Source organism: Podarcis erhardii, assembly GCF_964252035.2.
Source record: "Podarcis erhardii genome assembly, chromosome: 7".
In the NCBI taxonomy this organism is placed as follows: domain Eukaryota; kingdom Metazoa; phylum Chordata; class Lepidosauria; order Squamata; family Lacertidae; genus Podarcis; species Podarcis erhardii.
In genome coordinates this window covers 90273144-90293123 of record NC_138511.1, presented here as the reverse complement: position 1 = coordinate 90293123, position 19980 = coordinate 90273144, and the positions used below count along the sequence as shown (strand labels likewise).

At 48.8% G+C, this 19980-nt stretch overlaps 1 protein-coding gene and 1 long non-coding RNA gene across 2 annotated transcripts in view; one reads left to right on the top strand and one right to left on the bottom strand.

Annotated features, from left to right (window-relative positions):
• The window catches only part of LOC309346275, a 303343-nt gene that overhangs the window by 265412 nt on the left and 17951 nt on the right, over positions 1–19980 (top strand). The window lies entirely within an intron of this gene.
• Positions 416–18271, bottom strand: LOC309346134 (sushi domain-containing protein 4-like). The gene is made up of 5 exons (XM_081869846.1): positions 18079–18271; positions 14612–14755; positions 9163–9378; positions 3245–3383; positions 416–1558 (listed from the first exon to the last, which is right to left on the bottom strand). Exons 2-5 carry the CDS (start codon positions 14709–14711, stop codon positions 1219–1221), a joined length of 795 nt encoding a protein of 264 aa, XP_081725972.1. The 5' UTR covers positions 14712–14755; positions 18079–18271; the 3' UTR covers positions 416–1218.

Sequence of the window (19980 nt, the reverse complement as noted above, 5' to 3'; positions counted from 1 at the left end):
GCAAACTTTTATTCACAGGGGAGTCGCTCCAGCCTTTTGATCGTTTTGGCTGCCTTTTCCCAAAAACTTTTCCAACACTGTTATATCCCTTTTGAGTTGAGGCACCCAGAACTGTATGCAGTATTCCAAATCAGGCTGCGCCCTAGATTTGTACAATGGCATTAGGACACCAGCAGTTTTATTTTGACTTCCTTTCCTAATGATCCCTTGCACGGAATTTGCCTTTTTCCCGGCTGCTGCACACAGGGTCAGCATCTAGATAACCGGCCGTTCAGAAACAATTTGTAATCGGTACATTGGGGGGGGGGGCTTTCTACACCCCCAAAACTCATCCCGGTCCAGACTTTAACACTTTGCAGATTTTTTTTTTCAAAAGTCCACACAGTCTAGGCAGATGTAAAAAATAGTCCACAAGTGTAGAATGAACAAAGTTTTAATTGTTTTTTAAAAAATAAATTTCTGAACATGAGAAACAGCATTCAAAAGTATATTGGAGAGTGTACACTCAAACAACGTGGGGAGATTAACCCAGAGTTCTCGCAAATGTCAATACTGCTTTCGGGCTGGCCTCTTCAGCAAAGTCACAAGTCTGTTCCTGCAGAACCAAATTCAGCGGAGGGAGTCAATATATGAACAGTTCCCCCGAGCCATTTGGGCCAAGACTTCCATCCGTTACTGGGGCAAGGGACCAGTCGGGGGCAGGTCCAAACTGGTCCCCTTGAGGCACCCAGTGCAGCCTCCAAGCTGCGTGATTTCTGAGCTCAGCAGACTTTGGAGAGAAGGAATTATGAGTTTCCCCCATATCCACACACTCACGTTTTGCTTTGGGAAATAAAATGAATTAAGAAAAAGGCTTTAAAACATAATTAAAAGGTAAATTAAGAAAAACAACAACCAAACTTCTCAGGACAGAATTCCTACTTGTGTCCCAACACGGAAAACCAACCAGCCCATTGAATCTGCAATATGGCTCCACTGCCACAGGGCCATTGGTCGGAGTATTAAGTCAGTTCTCCATTGGCAGATGCATCGCTCCACCCACCACTGCCCTCCAATAGCAGCGTTTGATCAGGGAGGGGCAGGGCTTCCTTAGGGCACCCCCGTAATTCCCGCCCCCCTCCTAGATTGTACAGGGAGCCACTTGGAAAAGGGTGGAGGGGAAAGGAAGGAAGGAAATCATGGCTCCAAGGCGGATCAACAAAAGCGCTGCAAGCTTGACTAAGGACCCTCCTTCTTTCCAACACCCGGGGGCAAGAGGGATGTGGGGAGCTGGGAGGGTGACTCTCTTCCTGGGGCAGGTCCCGATTCGGCAGAAGCTGCCACCAAGGAATCCTCGTAGGAAGGGGGCTCCTCTCCGAGGCCGCAGAGATTTGGGGGGGCCCAGGCTTCCTGGGAAAGGACCAGAGGGGTCGGGCCCTGCACCCCCGGCGGCGAGGGGCACCCCGTGTGACCATAGACGGCCTCTTCGTACGAGGGGAGGGGGCCTCCGCTGCAGTCCAGTCCGGGCACGTCAAGCTCTTCCACTTGCTCCAACGGGTCGTCCAGGGGCTCGTAGGAACTGGCGGGGGGGGGGGGAGAGAAACAGCACCATGAGGGTCTTTGCACCAAAGTTCTGTACAAGCCCGAGCAAAGTGTGACCCCCGCAGTTTGCAAAAGGGAGGAAGGGCGTGTAAGAAGGACCAATCTATTCGTTTTTAAAAAATATCTCTATACAGCTATTCATTAAAAAAAAAAAAGTCTAGAGTATGTTATAAGATTTTTAAGGTGTCAAATACAGAACAATACAGTGGTGCCTCGGGTTAAGAACTTAATTTGTTCCGGAGGTCCGTTCTTAACCTGAAACTGTTCTTAACCTGAAGCACCACTTTAGCTAATGGGGCCTCCCGCTGCTGCTGCACAATTTCTGTTTTCATCCTGAAGCAAAGTTCTGAAGAAGTGTGCATGCACACGAAAGCTCATACCAAGAACTAACTTAGTTGGTCTTTAAGGTGCTACTGGAAGGATTTTTTTTATTTTGTTCTGACTATGGCAGACCAACACGGCTACTTATCTGTAACAAAGTTCTTAACCTGAGGCACTATTTCTGGGTTAGTGGAGTTTGTAACCTGAAGTGTATGTAACCTGAAGTGTATGTAACCTGAGGTACCACTGTATTCATAAATGCACACATATCTAAATATATGAGCCATGTGTCTGAAATCATAGGGGAGAGTAATCCTGAAGCCATTTTGACTCTCCCAATGACCTCAAATATTCCTTTGCAAGGAGGGAGGCAAATGGGGTAAGTCTTCCCATTGTCTTTTTGCTTGCAAATCCTGCCTTAAGGGCGTATTTGTGTATGAATAGGGTGAGCCTGTGATCTGAGTTCAGGAACTAAAAGTATTTACCATCACAAAAGAATGGCAAGGCTGCCCAGGTAAAGCAATCAGTGACCATTGTCAGGTATCCTGGCAAAGCAGGATTTCTGCTGTAGACCACCCCCTTCTGGGATGTATGTATGATGTTTTGGGCGGTGGTCTTGAGCTACAGGGTGGGCAATTTCAAGAGTCTCTATAAGGGCTTGTGCACCATTGTTCTGGGTTCCTCCCCTCCCTCCTGCATGTGGCGAGTGGGAACCCTGTTGCAACAGTTTTATAAAGATTGGGCTTCCAAGCTGCTTTGCTTCTCAATATTCTCTGGCTGGCCTCTGTTATTTTCTCCTACCGATAGGGAACCCACTTGAGGACTCTATACGGGCCTTGGATACCCCATAAGAGAAAGGGAGCAGGGTTGTTGTTTTCTTATAATACAGTAAACATAAAGGTAAAGGGACCCCTGACCATTAGGTCCAGTCGTGACCAACTCTGGGGTTGCTGCGCTCATCTCGCTTTACTGGCCAAAGGAGCCGGCATACAGCTTCCGGGTCAAGTGGCAAGCATGACTAACCCGCTTCTGGCGAACCAGAGCAGCACACGGAAACGCCGTTTACCTTCCCACCAGAGCGGTAACTATTTATCTACTTGCACTTTGACGTGCTTTCGAACTGCTAAGTTGGCAGGAGCTGGGACCAAGCAACGGGAGCTCACCCCATCGCGGGGATTCGAACTGCCGACCTTCTGATCGGCAAGTCCTAGGTTTTGTGGTTTAACCCACAGTGCCACCCTCGTCCCTAATACAGTAAACATACTGTATAATAAATACACTTCAACAGTGGAAGGTACCAGACTACAAACAGGATCCACTCTTGGAGTTTTCCCAGGCTCACCTGAGGCAGCGGCAGAAGTGGAGTCTCGACTTCAGGAGGACGCAAGCCACAACCGTCACCAGGATGGCGGAAAAGATCACAGCGGCAGCCAGCACCATGGGGACGGAGGCAGCGGAGAGGAAGGTGTCGGGACGTGGAGCTGCAAGGGTTGGGTGGGGAGGCAGGAGAGATTTAATGGACACCCTTAGGAAGGTGGGAAATTGTTGGTTAAGGACTATGGGTATCAGTGCCCAAAACTAAACAGTGAGGGCAGACTTACACAGATAGAAGAATAAGGCAAGCTGCTTCTTGGTCGGGCAAGGTTAGGGCAAGAGGTGTCAAAAATGTCTGTGGTGGCAGGAATGACCCAAACTGGCCCATCCAGGCCAGCTGCTCATCCTAACTGGGGTGGTGTCTTTGAGAAGCCTGAAAGCATTCTGCCACCCAAAGACTGAGATTCATTTGGCTGCTGGAATATCTTAAATCTTAGACCACCCTGAGTGCCCTGGCAGGATGATAACACACAAGGTCAGCAGCAACAATAAACAGCAACCATCGCTATAGCAGCACAACCATCACCCACCACTGTCAATAGGCCAAGAATAACCTATTAAGCATTAAAAGCTTCCCTAAACAGGGCTGCCTTCAGATGTCTTCTAAAAGTCTGACAGCTGTTCTTCTCTTTGACATCTGGTGGGAGGGCGTTCCACAGGGAGGGCGCCACCACCGAGAAGGCCCTCTGCCTGGTTCCCTGTAACTTGGCTTCTCGCAGTGAGGGAACCGCCACAAGGCTCTCGGCGCTGGACCTCAGTGTCTGGGAAGAACAATGGGGGTGGAGACACTCCTTCAGATATACTGGGCAGAGGCCGTTTAGGGCTTGAAAGGTCAGCACCAACACTTTGAATTGTGCTCAGAAACCTACTGGGAACCATTGTAGGTCTTTCAAGACCGGTGTTATATGGTCTCGACGGCCGCTCCCAGTCACCAGTCTAGCTGCCGCATTCTGGATTAGTTGTAGTTTCCGGGTCACCTTCAAAGGTAGCCTCACAGAGAGTGAATGGCAGTAGTCCAAGCGAGAGATAACTAGAGCATGCACCACTCTGGCAAGACAGTCTGCGGGCAGATAGGGTATCATCCTGCGTACCAGATGGAGGTGGTAGACAGCTGCCCTGGACACAGAATTAACCTGGGCCTCCATGGACAGCTATGAGTCCAAAATGACTCCCAGGCTGCGCACCTGGTACTTCAGGGGCACAGTTGTCCCATTCAGGACCAGGGAGTACTCCACACCTGCCCGCCTCCTGTCCCCCCAAAAACAGTCCTTCTGTCTTGTCAGGATTTAACCTCAATCTGTTAGCCGCCATCCATCCTCCAACCGCCTCCAGACACTCACACAGGACCTTCACCACCTTCACTGGTTCCGATTTGAAAGAGAATGTGTCCTTTTATTTAAAATGCACCTCTGGGTTATTTGTGGGGCATAGGAATTCATTCTATTTCTTTTCAAAATATAGTATGGCCCCCCACAAGGTCTGAGGGACAGTGGACCCACCCCCAGCTGAAAAAGTTTGCTGACCCCTGTCCTAGACCACCCTGATTGAGGAACGGCTAAGGGAGCTGGGCATGTTTAGCCTGGAGAAGAGGAGGTTAAGGGGTGATATGATAGCCATGTTCAAATATATAAAAGGATGTCACATAGAGGAGGGAGAAAGGTTGTTTTCTGCTGCTCCAGAGAAGCGGACATGGAGCAATGGTTCCAAACTACAAGAAAAAAGATTCCACCTAAACATTAGGAAGAACTTCCTGACAGTGAGAGCTGTTTGACAGTGGAATTTGCTGCCAAGGAGTGTGGTGGAGTCTCCTTCTTTGGAGGTCTTTAAGCAGAGGCTTGACAACCATATGTCAGGAGTGCTCTGATGGTGTTTCCTGCTTGGCAGGGGGTTGGACTCAATGGCCCTTGTGGTCTCTTCCAACTCTAGGATTCTATGATTCTATGATTGCCCTGGCAGGATGATAACACACAAGGTCAGCAGCAACCATAAACAGCAACCATCGCTATAGCAGCACAACCGTCACCCACCACTGTCAATAGGCCAAGAACTCTGTTGGACTCAAAAGCTTGCATACTTGAAAGTTCGCTCGCTAAGGGCCCCAACCTAATCCTAAGCAACTTTCCGTAGCAGACAAGCCTCTCAAATAAATTGGAACCAAATAAATGCGAATCAGAATGAGTCTGAATTCATATCCCTGGGATTAAAATTTGAACACTGCAAATGTCGCTGGACTGCAAGTCACCTCATCATCCCTGAGCCCAATTGTTATGTATAGGATCCATGTTATGTTGAATAGGATCCAAAATGCAGCAGTCTGATTGGTCCTAGAACAATAGGATCCAGAATGCAGCAGTCTGATTGGTCCACAGGAGCCACCCAATCCAGCTCCAGGTGGAAGTGAATCCGCAACCTGATTGGCCTACAGGAGAATCCCAGAATTAGCCAATCACGTGCGGCCCAATGTGTAAATAATGTATATAAAGCAGCTATTGTGGGGGAACTTCCATTCCTCTTCACCACTATGAGCTGAATAAATAGCATGAAATCCACTCTTGACTCTGAGTATATTTCACCAACAATCATCTGCAAAGTCAGATTATTCCTCTCCTTGGCAGCTAATACCAACCGCCTGCAAAACTGTGGGTGACAGAGTGAACTGCTGTTGCGGTTCTTTCCACAAGGTGGCAACCAAACTGGTGGAGAGGCTTGAATTCTGAGCCCAGGGAATCCGAATTTTGCATCTTGCATGAATGGCACTTGGGACTGGGCCACGACATACTAACTGTGCAACACAGGGAGAGCCCCCCTTGCAACATCAGAGGGTGTGGGGTGCAACGCTAGGAGTGCGCACAGCACCATGGTTCGCGCACCACTTGAAATATTTCATGAGAACAGCCTGCTGGATCCATAGCTGTCAACTTACAGATTTGAAAATAAGGGACCAGCAGCCTCAAAAATAAAGGACCAGCAGCCAAAATAAGGGATTTTCAGAGCACAGGTATGTTCGACTTCTGAGCCCCTCCGAGCCAAAGACAGAAGGCCCAGCCAGCAGCCAAACGAAGCCTCAAGCGGTGGTTCCCACAGCGCAGCAACCCGGCAAAGGGGATGCAGCAAGGAAAACCACCGTCACCTCTCCGCTGGGAAGCGCTGAGCAAAGGCGAGTCCCCAGGCAACACGGCCGATTTGATTGGCACAAGGCATGCAAGCTCCACCCCCCAGTCGTTCTGAGACTCCTTATTGGGTGAGCAACGCAGCCAAGCAACACAGCTGGAGCCTCCCTCCTCCCTGGCCGGCAGGGAGGGAGGGAGGGAGAGGAGCTGCTTCCTTAGAAACCCGGGAAATTTAAGGGACATCATCAATAAGGGACAGCAGGAGGAGACGGCGCTGGGGTGAGGGACTTTCCCGCCAAATAAGGGATGGTTGACAGCTATGGCTGGATCAGGCCAGTGGCCCACCAAGTCCAGCATCCTATTCTAGCAGTGGCCAAGGAGATGGCCGAATGGGGTGGACATGTGAGAAAACGAAACAGTCTTGGGAACAGATTTATAACAAAGTGAAAAAGATATTTAAATACAATTTCCCGAAAAAGCCAGAAGCTTTCTTGCTAGGTCTGTTGGGAAAGGAAATAGGAAAAGGCAGATCAAAGGTTATTTCTGTATGCTACGATTGCTGCCAGAACTTTGTTAGCCCAAAATTGGAAAGTACCAGAATTACCAACAATAGAGGAGTAGAGGCAGATGGAGATGGTTGATTATGCGGAACTAGCAAAACTGACCTGTAGAATCCAAAATCAGGAGGAAGCAAAATTCCAAAAAGATTGGAGTAAAATTTATGGAGTACATAAATAATAACTGTAGAAATTTGAAAACTCTGGTAGGACTGAAATAAATCTTACGATGTAGGTAGGATTGGATACAATAAGAAACCGTGGAAAAGTAACTGACATAAGAAAACCTGTTGAAGGGAGGGAGGGAAGTCAGTGCTCAGCAGAGTGGGGGGAAAGAATGTAGGTAAATGATTGTTGAATTTTACTGTATTTTGTTTGCTTGTATTAAATGAAACACCAATAAAAAGCATTAAAAATAATAATAGGAGATGCCCCAGTGGGAAACAAGAGCAGGAGTCCAGTACAAGAGCCCTCTTCCTTCCTGAGCCAGTGTGGTGTAGTGGTTAAGAGCGGTGGACTCCTAATCTGGGGAACCGGGTTCAAGTCTCTGCTCCTCCACATGCAACTGCTGGGTGACCTTGGGCCAGTCACACTTCTCTGAAGTCTCTCAGCCCCACTCACCTCACAGAGTGTGTGTTGTGGGGTGGAAGGGAAAGGAGAATGTTAGCCGCTTTGAGACTCCTTAAAGGGAGTGAAAGGCGGGATATCAAATCCAAACACTTCTTCTCTTCTTCTGGAGTTTCCAGCAATTGGGATGCAGAAGCACAGCCATCCTGGCTAGGAGCCATCAATACCTCTCTCCTCCTCCACGAAGGAGAGGATGAATGAATTCACTGGATGAATCCCAAGCCGGAATTAAGATTGCCGGAAGAAATATCAACAACCTCAGATATGCAGATGACACAACCTTGATGGCAGAAAGCGAGGAGGAATTAAAGAACCTTTTAATGAGGGTGAAAGAGGAGAGCGCAAAATATGGTCTGAAGCTCAGCATCAAAAAATCAAAGATCGTGGCCACTGGTCCCATCACCGCCTGGCAAATAGAAGGGGAAGAAATGCAGGCAGTGAGAGATTTTACTTTCTTGGGCTCCATGATCACTGCTAGTGACAGCAGTCACGAAATTAAAAGACACATGCTTCTTGGGAGAAAAGCAATGACAAACCTAGCCAGCATCTTAAAAAGCAGAGACATCACCTTGTCAACAAAGGTCCGTATAGTAAAAGCTATGGTTTTCCCAGTAGTGATGGGTGGAAGTGAGAGCTGGACCATAAAGAAGGCTGATGGCCAAAGAATTGATGCTTTTGAGTTCTGGTGCTGGAGGAGACTCTTGAGAGTCCCATGGACTGCAAGAAGATCCAACCTCTCCATTCTGAAGGAAATCAGCCCTGAGTGCTCAGAGGAAGGACAGATCCTGAAGCTGAGGCTCCAAGACTTTGGCCACGTCATGAGAAGAGAAGACTCCCTGGAAAAGACCCTGATGTTGGGAAAGATGGAGAGCACAAGGAGAAGGGGACGACAGAGGACAAGATGGTGGGACAGTGTTCTCGAAGCTATCAGGATGAGTTTGACCAAACTGCGGGAGGCAGTGGAAGACAGGAGTGCCTGGCGTACTCTGGTCCAGGGGGTCACGAAGAGGCAGACACGACTAAATGACTACAACCTCCACGAATCCTGCAGCAGTGAGTTCCACAGTTTAACTATGTGCTTGACAAAGGAAGACTTGATTTTCTGCCCCGAATTTTCCAACGATCAACTTCACTGGGTGCCTACGAGTTCTACGGTAACATGACAGGGAGAAAAGCTGTCTCCTCCCCTCTTTCTCGAACACCATGCATCATTTTATAAAGTCCCATCCTGTCCCCTCTTCCTCGCCTTTTCTCTAAACCAGGGTTCCCCAAACCTTGGGTCTCCAGCTGTTTTTTTGGACTACAACTCCCATGATTCCTAGCTAACAGAACCAGTGATCAAGGATGATGGGAACTGTAGTCCAAAAACAGCTGGAGGCCCAAGGTTCAGGAAACTCTGGACTAAACATTTTTTTTAAAAGCACAAGATGCCACAATCTTCCTTTGCAGGGGAGTCAGTCGAAGCCCCAAGAGGCTGTTCATGCAGTTGGGTCATCTCTGATTTGGCAAACCGGATACACAAATTATTCTTCCCTTTGCATTTTTATTCTGGGTAGGGGGGCAGAGAGAGAGAGAGGGGTCACAGCACTTACTTCCTGGGGGCATGCAAGCGAGGTCTCTCAACATATTCCACTGCCCTCCTCGGCAGATAGTGAGGGCTGGCAGGCTGGTCGTGACGTATCCAGGTAGGCAGTAGAATTCCAGCACTGTTTCAGGTCCGAACAGGTCCGAGTCCGGAAGAGGCTCCTGGCATAGGGGGGCCTGGCAGCGGTAGGCACTGTGAGCGGGTGGGTCTGGTGGTCTACACCCTGGGGTCAGAGGGAAAAGCAGAGGGGAGGGATGTAAAGAAATGCAAAGGAAAGGGGCAAACCCAAAGCCTGTTTTTTTCGAAAGCCCAACGCCCCCAAAATCCCCGAGTGTGTTGCGGTGGCCCAGTTCCTGAGCCATCAGAAACAAACACCTTGCAACAGGCCCTAAAAGGGTATTAAAAATAGCTTGCTTAAGGCATCTAAGAAGCTGAGAGAATCATCCAGACAAGGTGGGATAACTCAGTCGGTAGAGCATGAGGCTCTTAATCTCAGTTGTGGGTTCGAGTCCTATGCTGGGGGTTGGGCTAGATGACCGTTGGGGTCCCCTTTCAACACTATGATTCTGCAACTTCTGTGACAATTTCAAAGTGCTGGCTATGACCTATAAAGCCCTTGTCCAGCGGTCCCCAAACTTTTGGGGGCCACTGCCCCCACCTTGGTTCCATAAACTCATCCCTATCACCCCTCACCCTAAATCTACAAAAAGCATTATTCAGACTCGCTAAGGAATATAATCACACAATAAAATTCAAAACAGTACCAATTAGCTGCCCATTTTATACAAAAAGTCAATTAAAACGACTTTGTTTAACAAATTCAACAAAAGAGATGAACTTGATCCAATGATAGCAGCTTTTCAAAGTCTGGAAGTTGTGTACCCCACCCCCACCCTGCTGCCCCCTTACCTCTCAATGTCCCCCTAAGTAATCCTACTGCCCCCCCCCCCACTTTGGGAGCCACTGCCCCATATAGATTAGGTCCAGGCTACTGGGAATATCATTGTTGTCTTCCACTGCCTCCCGCAGTTTGGTCAAACTCATGCTGGTCGCTTCGAGAACACTGTCCCACCATCTCATCCTCTGTCGTCCCCTTCTCTAGCAAGTTTTCCGTCTTGCGAGGCATTCGTCTTGCGGGGCACCACTGTACATTCTTCGGCGATCAGCCTTCTTGATGGTCCAGCTGTTCCGCCAGGCCTTTGGGCAGGATGCAGTTTGACTTACTTTCCTTTGTATAAAACAAGCCCGAAGGAGGCCCCCAACTCGCTCACAGGTCCTTTTATGCTCAGTGGAAGCAGTTGGTCCTGGCAAGTATTAACCACTCTCAACTCCAACCTGATTAATTGCCACCTGCCCAGATTTTTACATGTCTGAATTAATTTAAAGATGTATTTTAACTAATTGATGTCTGTTTTTATGCATATTGTGCTGTTTTTATGATGTTAGCCACTCTTGGCCGGGGAGGGCGTATACAAATAATTTATTATTATTATTATTATTATTATTATTATTATTATTATTATTCACTGTGGAATTGTAGAGTTGGAAGAGACACCGAGGGTCATCCATTCCAACCCCCTGCAATGCTGAAATCTTTCATCCAACATGAGGTTCAAACCCACAACTCTGAGATAAATGATCTCACGCTCTGCCGATCGAGCCAAAATATATCAAACATTCATCATTGCAAAGATCACAATTGGCAGAGCGTTATATATGATCTTGGCAGCTCAAGAGATAGTAGTTGCTACTTGGTGGAAAGCAGCCCAAAATCTTGCACCAGATGCTTGGGTACTACTCATTCTGGAATGTAGCCACGCTGGAGGAAAATTAGCCATCATTTGAGATTTCAACAGGGACTAGAACCTCCAGACGCTTTTTAAACGACTTGGCAGCCCCTCCTATACAACAAAATCATCATTTTCAAAGCTTCCCTTGTCACACGCCTGGCAAATATGGAAGTAGACTTGATAATCAGATAATGATGATATTTTTTACATGGGAGTTTTTGTGTGTGTTAATTTAAGCCATGCCATGTGCAACTGCTTTACTCATTCTACGTGCCTCATTCTATACTCTTGTTTCTCAACTTTCCGTTTTCCTCTGCTCCTATAATTGTTCCCTGTTTTATACACATTTAACAATGTGTGTAAAACAAGTCGAACCCCTGCAATGTTTCCAGTATCGTATTGAGAGCCAGGGTGGCGTAATGGTTATAGTGATGGACTGACTATGACCTGGGAGGACGCAGGTGGCGCTGCAGGTTAAACCACAGAGCCTAGGACTTGCCGATCAGAAGGTCGGCGGTTCAAATCCCCGCGACAGGGTGAGCTCCCGTTGCTCGGTCCCTGCTCCTGCCAACCTAGCAGTTCGAAAGCACTTCAGAGTGCAAGTAGATAGATAGGTACCTCTCCGGCAGGAAGGTAAACGGCGTTTCATTGCGCTCCTCTGGTTCGCCAGAAGCGGCTCAGTCATGCTGGCCACATGACCAGGAAGCTGTACGCAGGCTCCCTTGGCCAGTAAAGCGAGATGAGTGCCGCAACCCCAGAGTCAGCCATGACTGGACCTAATGGTCAGGGGTCCCTTTACCTTTAACAATAAAATTTTTAAAAACCCTTTACTGGGGGGCGGGGGCGGAGAGAAAGACAATTGGCAGAGAGAGTGAGCAATGCCCAGCAGGTCTCGGAAGCCGAGCACAGAGTGACAACATAAAGAATTACGTAGCACAACGATACGTCAGAGCTTGCTGCTCTTCCTCATTCCGTGTAACGGCTCGATGTGGCAACACGCAGGCAGACGCATTGCAAAACAGGGAATCCACGAATTCAGGATAAAAAAAGGAGGCGCTGCCTTCACCGAACCTCTTCCCGGTTTTGCACTTCAGCCTCAGTGCTGTTGCTCACAGGAAGTCTACGACCCAACTCCTGTGACCAAAGCAGTCTCCAGACTCAGCTTGCAACACACCTGTTTTTCAAGAAACTAGCAACAACCCCGTTCTGCGAACGTTTCTGGAGGCTGATGTGCTGGCATGAGGCAAGGCCCTGTTGTCCTGGGAATGCAGATGACGAACGGCCTCAGTTGACGGCTTCCGAGTGGCAACTCGGCTCCGTTCACCCCCAGGACTGGCCGCATGAGGGTTTGAGCTCCGAGATGTGCAACAAGGAAAGACCTCAGTTTCCACCCGAGTCCCGTTCCCAAGAGGGGAGAGGGGGCCAGGGGTTTCCCCAGGGAAGCCATCTGCAACAATGTTATCTAGTTATCTCCCACTTGGACTACTGCAATGTGCTCTACGTGGGGCTACCTTTGAAGGTGACCCAGATACTCCAATTAATCCAGAATGCAGCAGCTAGACTGGGAGTGGCTGATGAGACCACATAACACCGGTCTTGAAAGACCTACATTGGCTCCCAGTACGTTTCCAAGCACAATTCAAAGTGTTGGTGCTGACCTTGAAAGCCCTAAATGGCCTAACCCTCTTTTAAAAGCTAGATTGGTGATCTTCACTGCCTCCTGTGGGTGAGAGTTCCATAGTTTAACAATGTGAAGAAGTACCGTATTTTTCGTTCCATAAGACACACTTTTTTCTTCCTAAAAAGAAAGGGGAAATGTCTGTGCGTCTTATGGAGTGAATGCGTGGTCCCTGGAGCTGAATTGCTCAGGGGCAAAACGCAGACCATGCTTCTCTCTTTTTTTTCTTTTTTTTTTGAAAGAGGGAAGTGGGTGTTGAAACAAAGCCGCTGATCGGGGAGAGAGATAAGGGACGCTAGAGATAAAGGAGGCTGGGAGGTAAAGACAGCAAACTTGCAAAGGGGGGAAAACAGGAAGACTAAAGCAATGAGGAGAGAAATTAGAAGAAAAGGAGGAGCAAAAAACTGTTCCAGCCAAGGAAAAGACACTGGGGCAAACAAGAGGGAAGGGCGTGTTGAAAGGAAACAGCTGATCAGTGGGATCGGGAGAGAGATAAGGGACCTGATAAAGAAGGCTGCCTGGCAGGGGGGAGGTAAAAGCCCATGGACCCTCAGGATTTTCGCATTGGGTCATCCCAAATTCACCATCAGATCAAATAGCATGTCCATGGCTACAGCCTGCACCAAAAAAAAAATCACGCATCCACTGTTTCCTGGGGCCGCAATGGTGCAAAAATGTGGTTACAAAGCATGGATCCACATGGATCCTCAGGATTTTCGCATTGGGTCACCCCAAATTCACCATCAGATCACATGTCTGTGGCCACAGCATGAACTACAAAAGTCATACATCCACTGTTTCGTTCAGAATATTTTTTTTCTTGTTTTCATCCTCTAAAAACTAGGTGTGTCTTATGGAGCGAAAAATACTGTACTTTATCTGCCCTAAATCTTCCAGCATTCATTGGATGCCCAGGTCACCTCTCAGTCTTCTCCAGACTGAAACAGACCCGGCTTTCTCAACCATTTCTCATCAGACTCAGTTTCCTTGATCGTCTCAGTCGCCCTCCTCAGCATGCCCAATGGCTAGCAACAATGAGCGCTGCTAACGTCTTTAAATCTTTACATTGTTCCTTAATGTACTCTGTGAATTTATACCATTCTTCTTTAAATTTACTATCATCTTGCTGTCTGATCTTCCTGGTCATTTTTGCCATTTCTGCGTAGTCCATCATTTTCACTCTTCCTTGGCTGGCTTTTCCTCTTCCTTCCATCTCTGGCCAAAAAGCATTCTTGCAGCTGTCGTTGCATACATAAACAGTCTTTTGGTATTTCTTCTGCTGTAATGTCTATTAAAAAGGCTTCTGGATTTGTTTGACTTTTACAAAAGTTATCTTAAACCTTTTTTTCAGTTCATTATATATCTTTTCCTTAAATGCTCTAGCCTTTTGGCATGTCCACCACTAATATTGTAGCTAAAAACATAACATACAGCAGAGAAAATTGCCTGAAAAAATATATATCTGCACATTTTTTATGGACAAAAACATAAGGGTGAAGGAAATTCGTAGCATAACATATTTATGTATAACTGCCTATCAGAAATGCACAAAGCTTCACCTACCGCAGATGTACAGCAACCCTTGAATCAATGTGCAATTAACTGCTACTGCTTTGAATTTTACCGTGTTATCTGCTTCCTTAGTGGGTTAGGCAAACCGCTATTCAGAACAACGCTTTTTTTATAGGCAGGTTTATGAGGATGAGTTTACGGAATGGGGATGGGGGATCTGAAAAAGTCTGGAATCCCAGTGTTTCCCAAACCTTGGGTCTGTCTGTTTTGGGACTACAACTCCCATCATCCCTGGCCACTGGGTAACGAGGGATGATGGGAGTTGTAGTCCAGCTGGGGACCCAAGCTGGGGAAACCTTGCTCAGTCTAGAAAAAGATCCCATCACAGCCATCGGCTTTGATGCCAGAGGATGAAAACCACACAGACTATGTAGGAACTGCCAAGGTTGCTCACCCATCGACTGGTGGGTGCTTACCTTTTCTCCGGAAGGAAAGACGGGTGTCGCCCAGTGTCACGAGAGCCAGGCAGACGAAGAGGCTTCTCGTGGTCTTCTCGTGAGAGGACATTTTGAGCATCAGCTCTGGCAAGCAGGGGAAAGGACAAAGGTCACCCAAGGACCCTGTGGCAGAGGAGGAGAAAGGACGGATCAATATTTGCATGCCCGAAAAACACCCGGACTCAGCATTCAAGGACGAGGCTACCCCACCCTGCACCAGCTAAGGGACCGGACGTCCGAAACAGGCAGAAGGCACCCAGCTGAGGAGGCCAATGAAAACAGCAAGTGTGGCATGAAGGGTTTTAAGAGTGTTGGACCTGAGAGAGCAGGGTTCAAATCCCCACACCCTGGGTGACCTACCTCACAGCGTTGTTGGGAGGGTGAAATGGGGAAGAGGCAAACCATGAACATCTTGAGATGCTTGGAAGATAAGGGTGGTATATAAAGGCTGGAAGGAAGGAAGGAAGGAAGGAAGGTGGGTGGGTGTTGGGCCCCGGGAGATGGGTTTCTGGACAGGGGTACCGCATTGATCCAATTAATCATTAGAGCCAGTGCCGGATGTATGTATAAGTTAAGCAAGCTATAGCTTAGGGCCCCACTCTCTTGGGGGGCCCCAAAAAATTAAAGGGAAAAAACAAATTTAAAAAAAACCTACATGACTTTTAGAAGACATCTGAAGGCAGCCCTGTTTAGGGAAGTTTTTAATGTTTTATTGCATTTTTAATATTTTGTTGGAAGCCGCCCAGAGTGGCTGGGGAAACCCAACCAGATGGGCGGGGTATAAATAAATAAATAAATAATAATAATAATAATAATAATAATAATAATAATTACTACTAATTATGGTGCTGGAGGAGACTCTTGAGAGTCCCATGGACTGCAAGAAGATCAAACCTCTCCTTTCTGAAGGAAATCAGCCCTGAGTGCTCACTGGAAGGACAGATCCTGAAGCTGAGGCTCCAAGACTTTGGCCACGTCATGAGAAGAGAAGACTCCCTGGAAAAGACCCTGATGTTGGGCACAAGGAGAAGGGGACGACAGAGGACGAGATGGTGGGACAGTGTTCTCGAAGCTATCAGGATGAGTTTGACCAAACTGCGGGAGGCAGTGGAAGACAGGAGGGCCTGGCGTGCTCTGGTCCAGGGGGTCACAAAGAGGCAGACACGACTGAACGACTAAACAACAACAACAACAACAACACTACTCCAGAGGCCAAGATGGATCCAGCCCCCCCCCCCAACTCTGAACCTTTCAGAGGGAGCTCAAGCCCACCCCGAACAGGCAACCAGCCGATCTCCTCCAGTCCACCACAGCATCCTGAACACCAGTTTCTGGAAAACACAGGAGGAGAGAATCACTGAAGTGTAGGGTTGGAAGGGACCTCCAACGGTCATCCAGTCCAACCCCCTGCCATGCAGGAATCTCAGATAAAGCATCCCTCACAGATGGGCACCCAACCTCTGCTTAAATATCTCCAAGGAAGAAGAGCCCACTACCTCGTGAGGGAGGCTGCTCCACTGTCGGACAGCTCTTACTGTCAGAAAGTGAACCTGTGTTCGGATCCTGCTCCCAGGCAGCCCTTTGGGTCATCTGAGTGGCTGCTGTGAGAACAGGATACTGGCATAGATGGCCCACTGGCCTGATCCACGCTCTTCTGCCTCCACTGAACAGCCCAGATGATGCATGCTTTCTCCTGACTCCTGACATTTTCCAGTGAAGAAGTTCTTGAACTCATGACCGCCCTGCCTCTTGGGCAAGCTTTAGCCACAGAGGAGTTCCCCGTTTCCTCCAGTTCTCAGAAGTCAGCCCCACTGACTAACCGTGTGGGATGGAAACTCAAGCGTCAGCAAGAAGGCAACAGGGAGCAGCAGCATCTTGGACTCCGAAAAAGGGCCGCTTTTAAACCCATTTTCCAGCCCGCAATCAAGGTGCAAATCTCACTGCGCCGCAAGAAACACAATGCACACGCCCCCAGGCTAAGCCAATCAGTGGCTCAAAGATGGAGGAGGAGGGAAATGGACTCTGACCAGGGAAGAGTCACGGATTCAAATCCCCCACTAAGCCGTGAAGCTCCCCGGTGACCTTTGCTCTCTCCCTGGGCTCCAAATCAAACCTTGGGGAGTAAATTCACTGCTTACTACCCAGATGCCAAGGGGGGGGGGAATCTGAAGAGGCAGAAGGATGCTTCGTATTACTACTACTACTAGTAGTAGTATTAGTAATACTACTAATAGTAGTACTAATAGTACTAATAATAGTACAGTGGTAGCTTGGGTTACATACGCTTCAGGTTACAGACTCCGCCAACCCAGAAATAGTACCTCGGGTTAAGAACTTTGCTTCAGGATGAGAACAGAAATCGCATGGCGGCAGCAGGAGGCCCCATTAGCTAAAGCGGTGCTTCAGGTTAAGAACAGTTTCAGGTTAAAAACGGACCTCCAGAACGAATTAAGTTCTTAACCCAAGGTAAAAAGGTAAAGGGATCCCTGACCATTAAGTCCAGTCATAACCAACTCTGGGGTTGCAGCGCTCATCTTATACTAGTACAGTGGTACCTCTGGTTAAGAACTTAATTCGTTCTTCACCTGAAACTGTTCTTAACCTGAAGCACCACTTTAGCTAATGGGGCCTCCTGCTGCTGCTGCGCCGCCGGACCCCGATTTCTGTTCTCATCCTGAAGCAAAGTTCTTAACCTGAAGCATATGTAACCTGAGGTACCACTGTACTAATACTACTAGTAGTAGTGTATCTCCCTTCATCTGATGATCCCAGGGTGCTTCACAACAGAAAAATACAAAACGGGCAGACAAAATACGCCATAAAACCAAACCACTTTCTCTCCTCCCACAAACACGTTTCCAAAGCCATCAGAAGTTTATCAACCAAATACCCGGTTGAAGAGAAATGTTTTCTTCCGGCACCTAAACATATGCAGCGAAGACACTGGCATACACTTAATGTATATAAGGAGGTGCCAGTTTGCCTTTACAATGGAACAGGTTTAGTAAGCTGCAGCAAGAGGAGCACATTTGGGCAAAGGGCACAAGGTCCTTTGCTGGGTGTCCTGGCAAAGAACGGGGTATCTTGGCGGTGAAAGGCGGCAGAGTTTGGGGACCCCCCCAAGGACTTCTGTGAAAGACGACTGGACGAGTCTATGCTAACAATCGGAGATGATTTTAAGACATACAAAAAGTTAAAGCAACAAGAGAGAGGGAGAAACGAGGAAACCCCTCCTTAAGCCCCGGGGCGCTTCAAAGATTGCGCGCTGCGCGCTGCGCACCGACCGCGAGGCGCCCGCGGCTTCTGCGCGCCCCATCCCCAGTCTCCGCGTAAAGTGCGCGTAAAGCGGCTCTATGGCTTCCCCTGAAGTCGGGAGGTGGGGGGTATGGGGGGGGGACAGGAGCTGGGGGGGGCAGGGAAAGGGAAAGGCAAGAAGACGAACCCACTTCCAGCGCCGGCGCGCGGATCTCTTCGAAGAAGGTATCCAAAAGCCGCGTGGGAGCGGGCGGTGGATTTAAGTAGGGAGGGGATCCTCCCTGTCTGGGAGGGGCCGGAGCCAAGCCCCGCCCCTTCTTTGTTTCTCGCGCAGGTAATCCGGATTAGCAGAATCCTCGATTTGGAAAGGACCGATTTGAGGATCCTCTAGTCCCGTGGTTCGCAACGTGGGGCACAGGGGGGTAATTTGATTTTAAGGGGGGGGGCAATTCGAGAATGAGTTATTAACAGTTAATGTGGCTTCCTCCAGGTGAATAGGAGCTCACTTTTTGAATAATAAGAATTATATGTCAAAAGGGGGGGGGGGGCATCAGGATTTTAGAGGTGCTGGGGGGCATGGCAAAAAAAAAAAGTTGGGAACCATTTATCTAGTCCAACCCCTACAATGCAGGAATATGCAGATGCCCATACGGGGATCGAACCACATGCCCCCCGCAAGAGCTAGCAACCCTCTCCAGCTTCTCTTGACCTTGGGCGCGTCGTTGGGCAAAGGAACAGGCTCCGTAGCTGTCCCAGGTCATTTATTTCTTTGTTGCATTGAAATTTCCCACCCTTTCCCCCAAGCGGTCAAGTGGTCCTGCTAGCTAAGGATGATGGGAGTTGTAGTCCATCCACACCTGGGGACCCGAGGCTGAGAAAGGCTGCTTTGGCGCGGGAGGAGCGGGGCCCAGCCCAGGTGGCGCCGCCCAGATGTGTTGGACTACAACTCCCATCAGCGCAACTCCCAAGCTGGCGCACATCGTTCGAATCTCCCTGCATCTCAACAACAACCCAGCGGGGTAGGTTAGGGCTGAGTAGGGCAGAGTGACTGCCACCCCCAGGGTCACATCCAGGGTGAACTTTTTGCACCCTGGTCTCTCCCAGCTCCCATTCCAGCCTTTCTCTACTTTGGGTCGCCATGTGTTGTTGGACTACAACTCCCATCATCCCTCATCATCATCTCATCATCTTTTTAAGGTGTCAAATACAGAACAATACAGTGGTGCCTCGGGTTAAGAACTTAATTTGTTCCGGAGGTCCGTTCTTAACCTGAAACTGTTCTTAACCTGAAGCACCACTTTAGCTAATGGGGCCTCCCGCTGCTGCTGCACAATTTCTGTTTTCATCCTGAAGCAAAGTTCTGAAGAAGAATGTGCAGGCACACGAAAGCTCATACCTAGAACTAACTTAGTTGGTCTTTAAGGTGCTACTGGAAGGAATTTTTTTATTTTGTTTTGACTATGGCAGACCAACACGGCTACCTATCTGCAACTGCAAGCTAAGGATGATGGGAGTTGTAGTCCATCAAACACCTGGGGACCCAAGGCTGCTCCGGCGAGGGAGGAACAGTGGCCCAGCCCACGTGGTGCCACCCAGATGTGTTGGACTACAACTCCCATCAGCCCCCAGCCCTTCTGCACCTGGGGCGTCTCCTCTTTTAAATAAGAGCGCACGGGAGCGCGCCTGGGGGTTGTGCAACTCTGGAGCACGCTGCATGCTTCACTGAGCTTCCGGCTGCTTTTCCTGGAATTTGCCTTGATCTCCCATTATTCTGTTTTTTGTTGGTGGCGGGGAGGGCAGATTCCACACCCCGCCCCCCCCCCGCCGTCCTGAGCGGACCAAACGGCTGCTAAGACAAAGGAGCTCCTGGGAAGCAGGAAGGGTTCAAGATCAGCTCTCCCTGCCAACATGGGCATGTAAGGCAGTGCAGTGTAGTGGTTAGAGTGTTGGGCTAGGACCCGGAAGAGATGACGGCTCAAATCCCTGTTCAGCTATGAAGATCACTGGGTCACAGTCACCGCCTCTCAGCCTCACTATCTCACAGGGCTGTTGTGAGGATAAGAAGATGGGGAGGTGAGAGAACCAGGAACGCT

Excerpts from the sequence above, each read along its gene's own strand:
- LOC309346134 (XM_081869846.1), bottom strand. The coding sequence starts at position 14,711 with ATGCTCAAAATGTCCTCTCACGAGAAGACCACGAGAAGCCTCTTCGTC. Across the intron at positions 9,379-14,611 it reads TCTTTCCTTCCGGAGAAAAG|GGTGTAGACCACCAGACCCA; the intron begins GTAAGCACCCAC and ends CTCTGACCCCAG. Across the intron at positions 1,559-3,244 it reads CACTTCTGCCGCTGCCTCAG|TTCCTACGAGCCCCTGGACG; the intron begins GTGAGCCTGGGA and ends CCCCCCCGCCAG.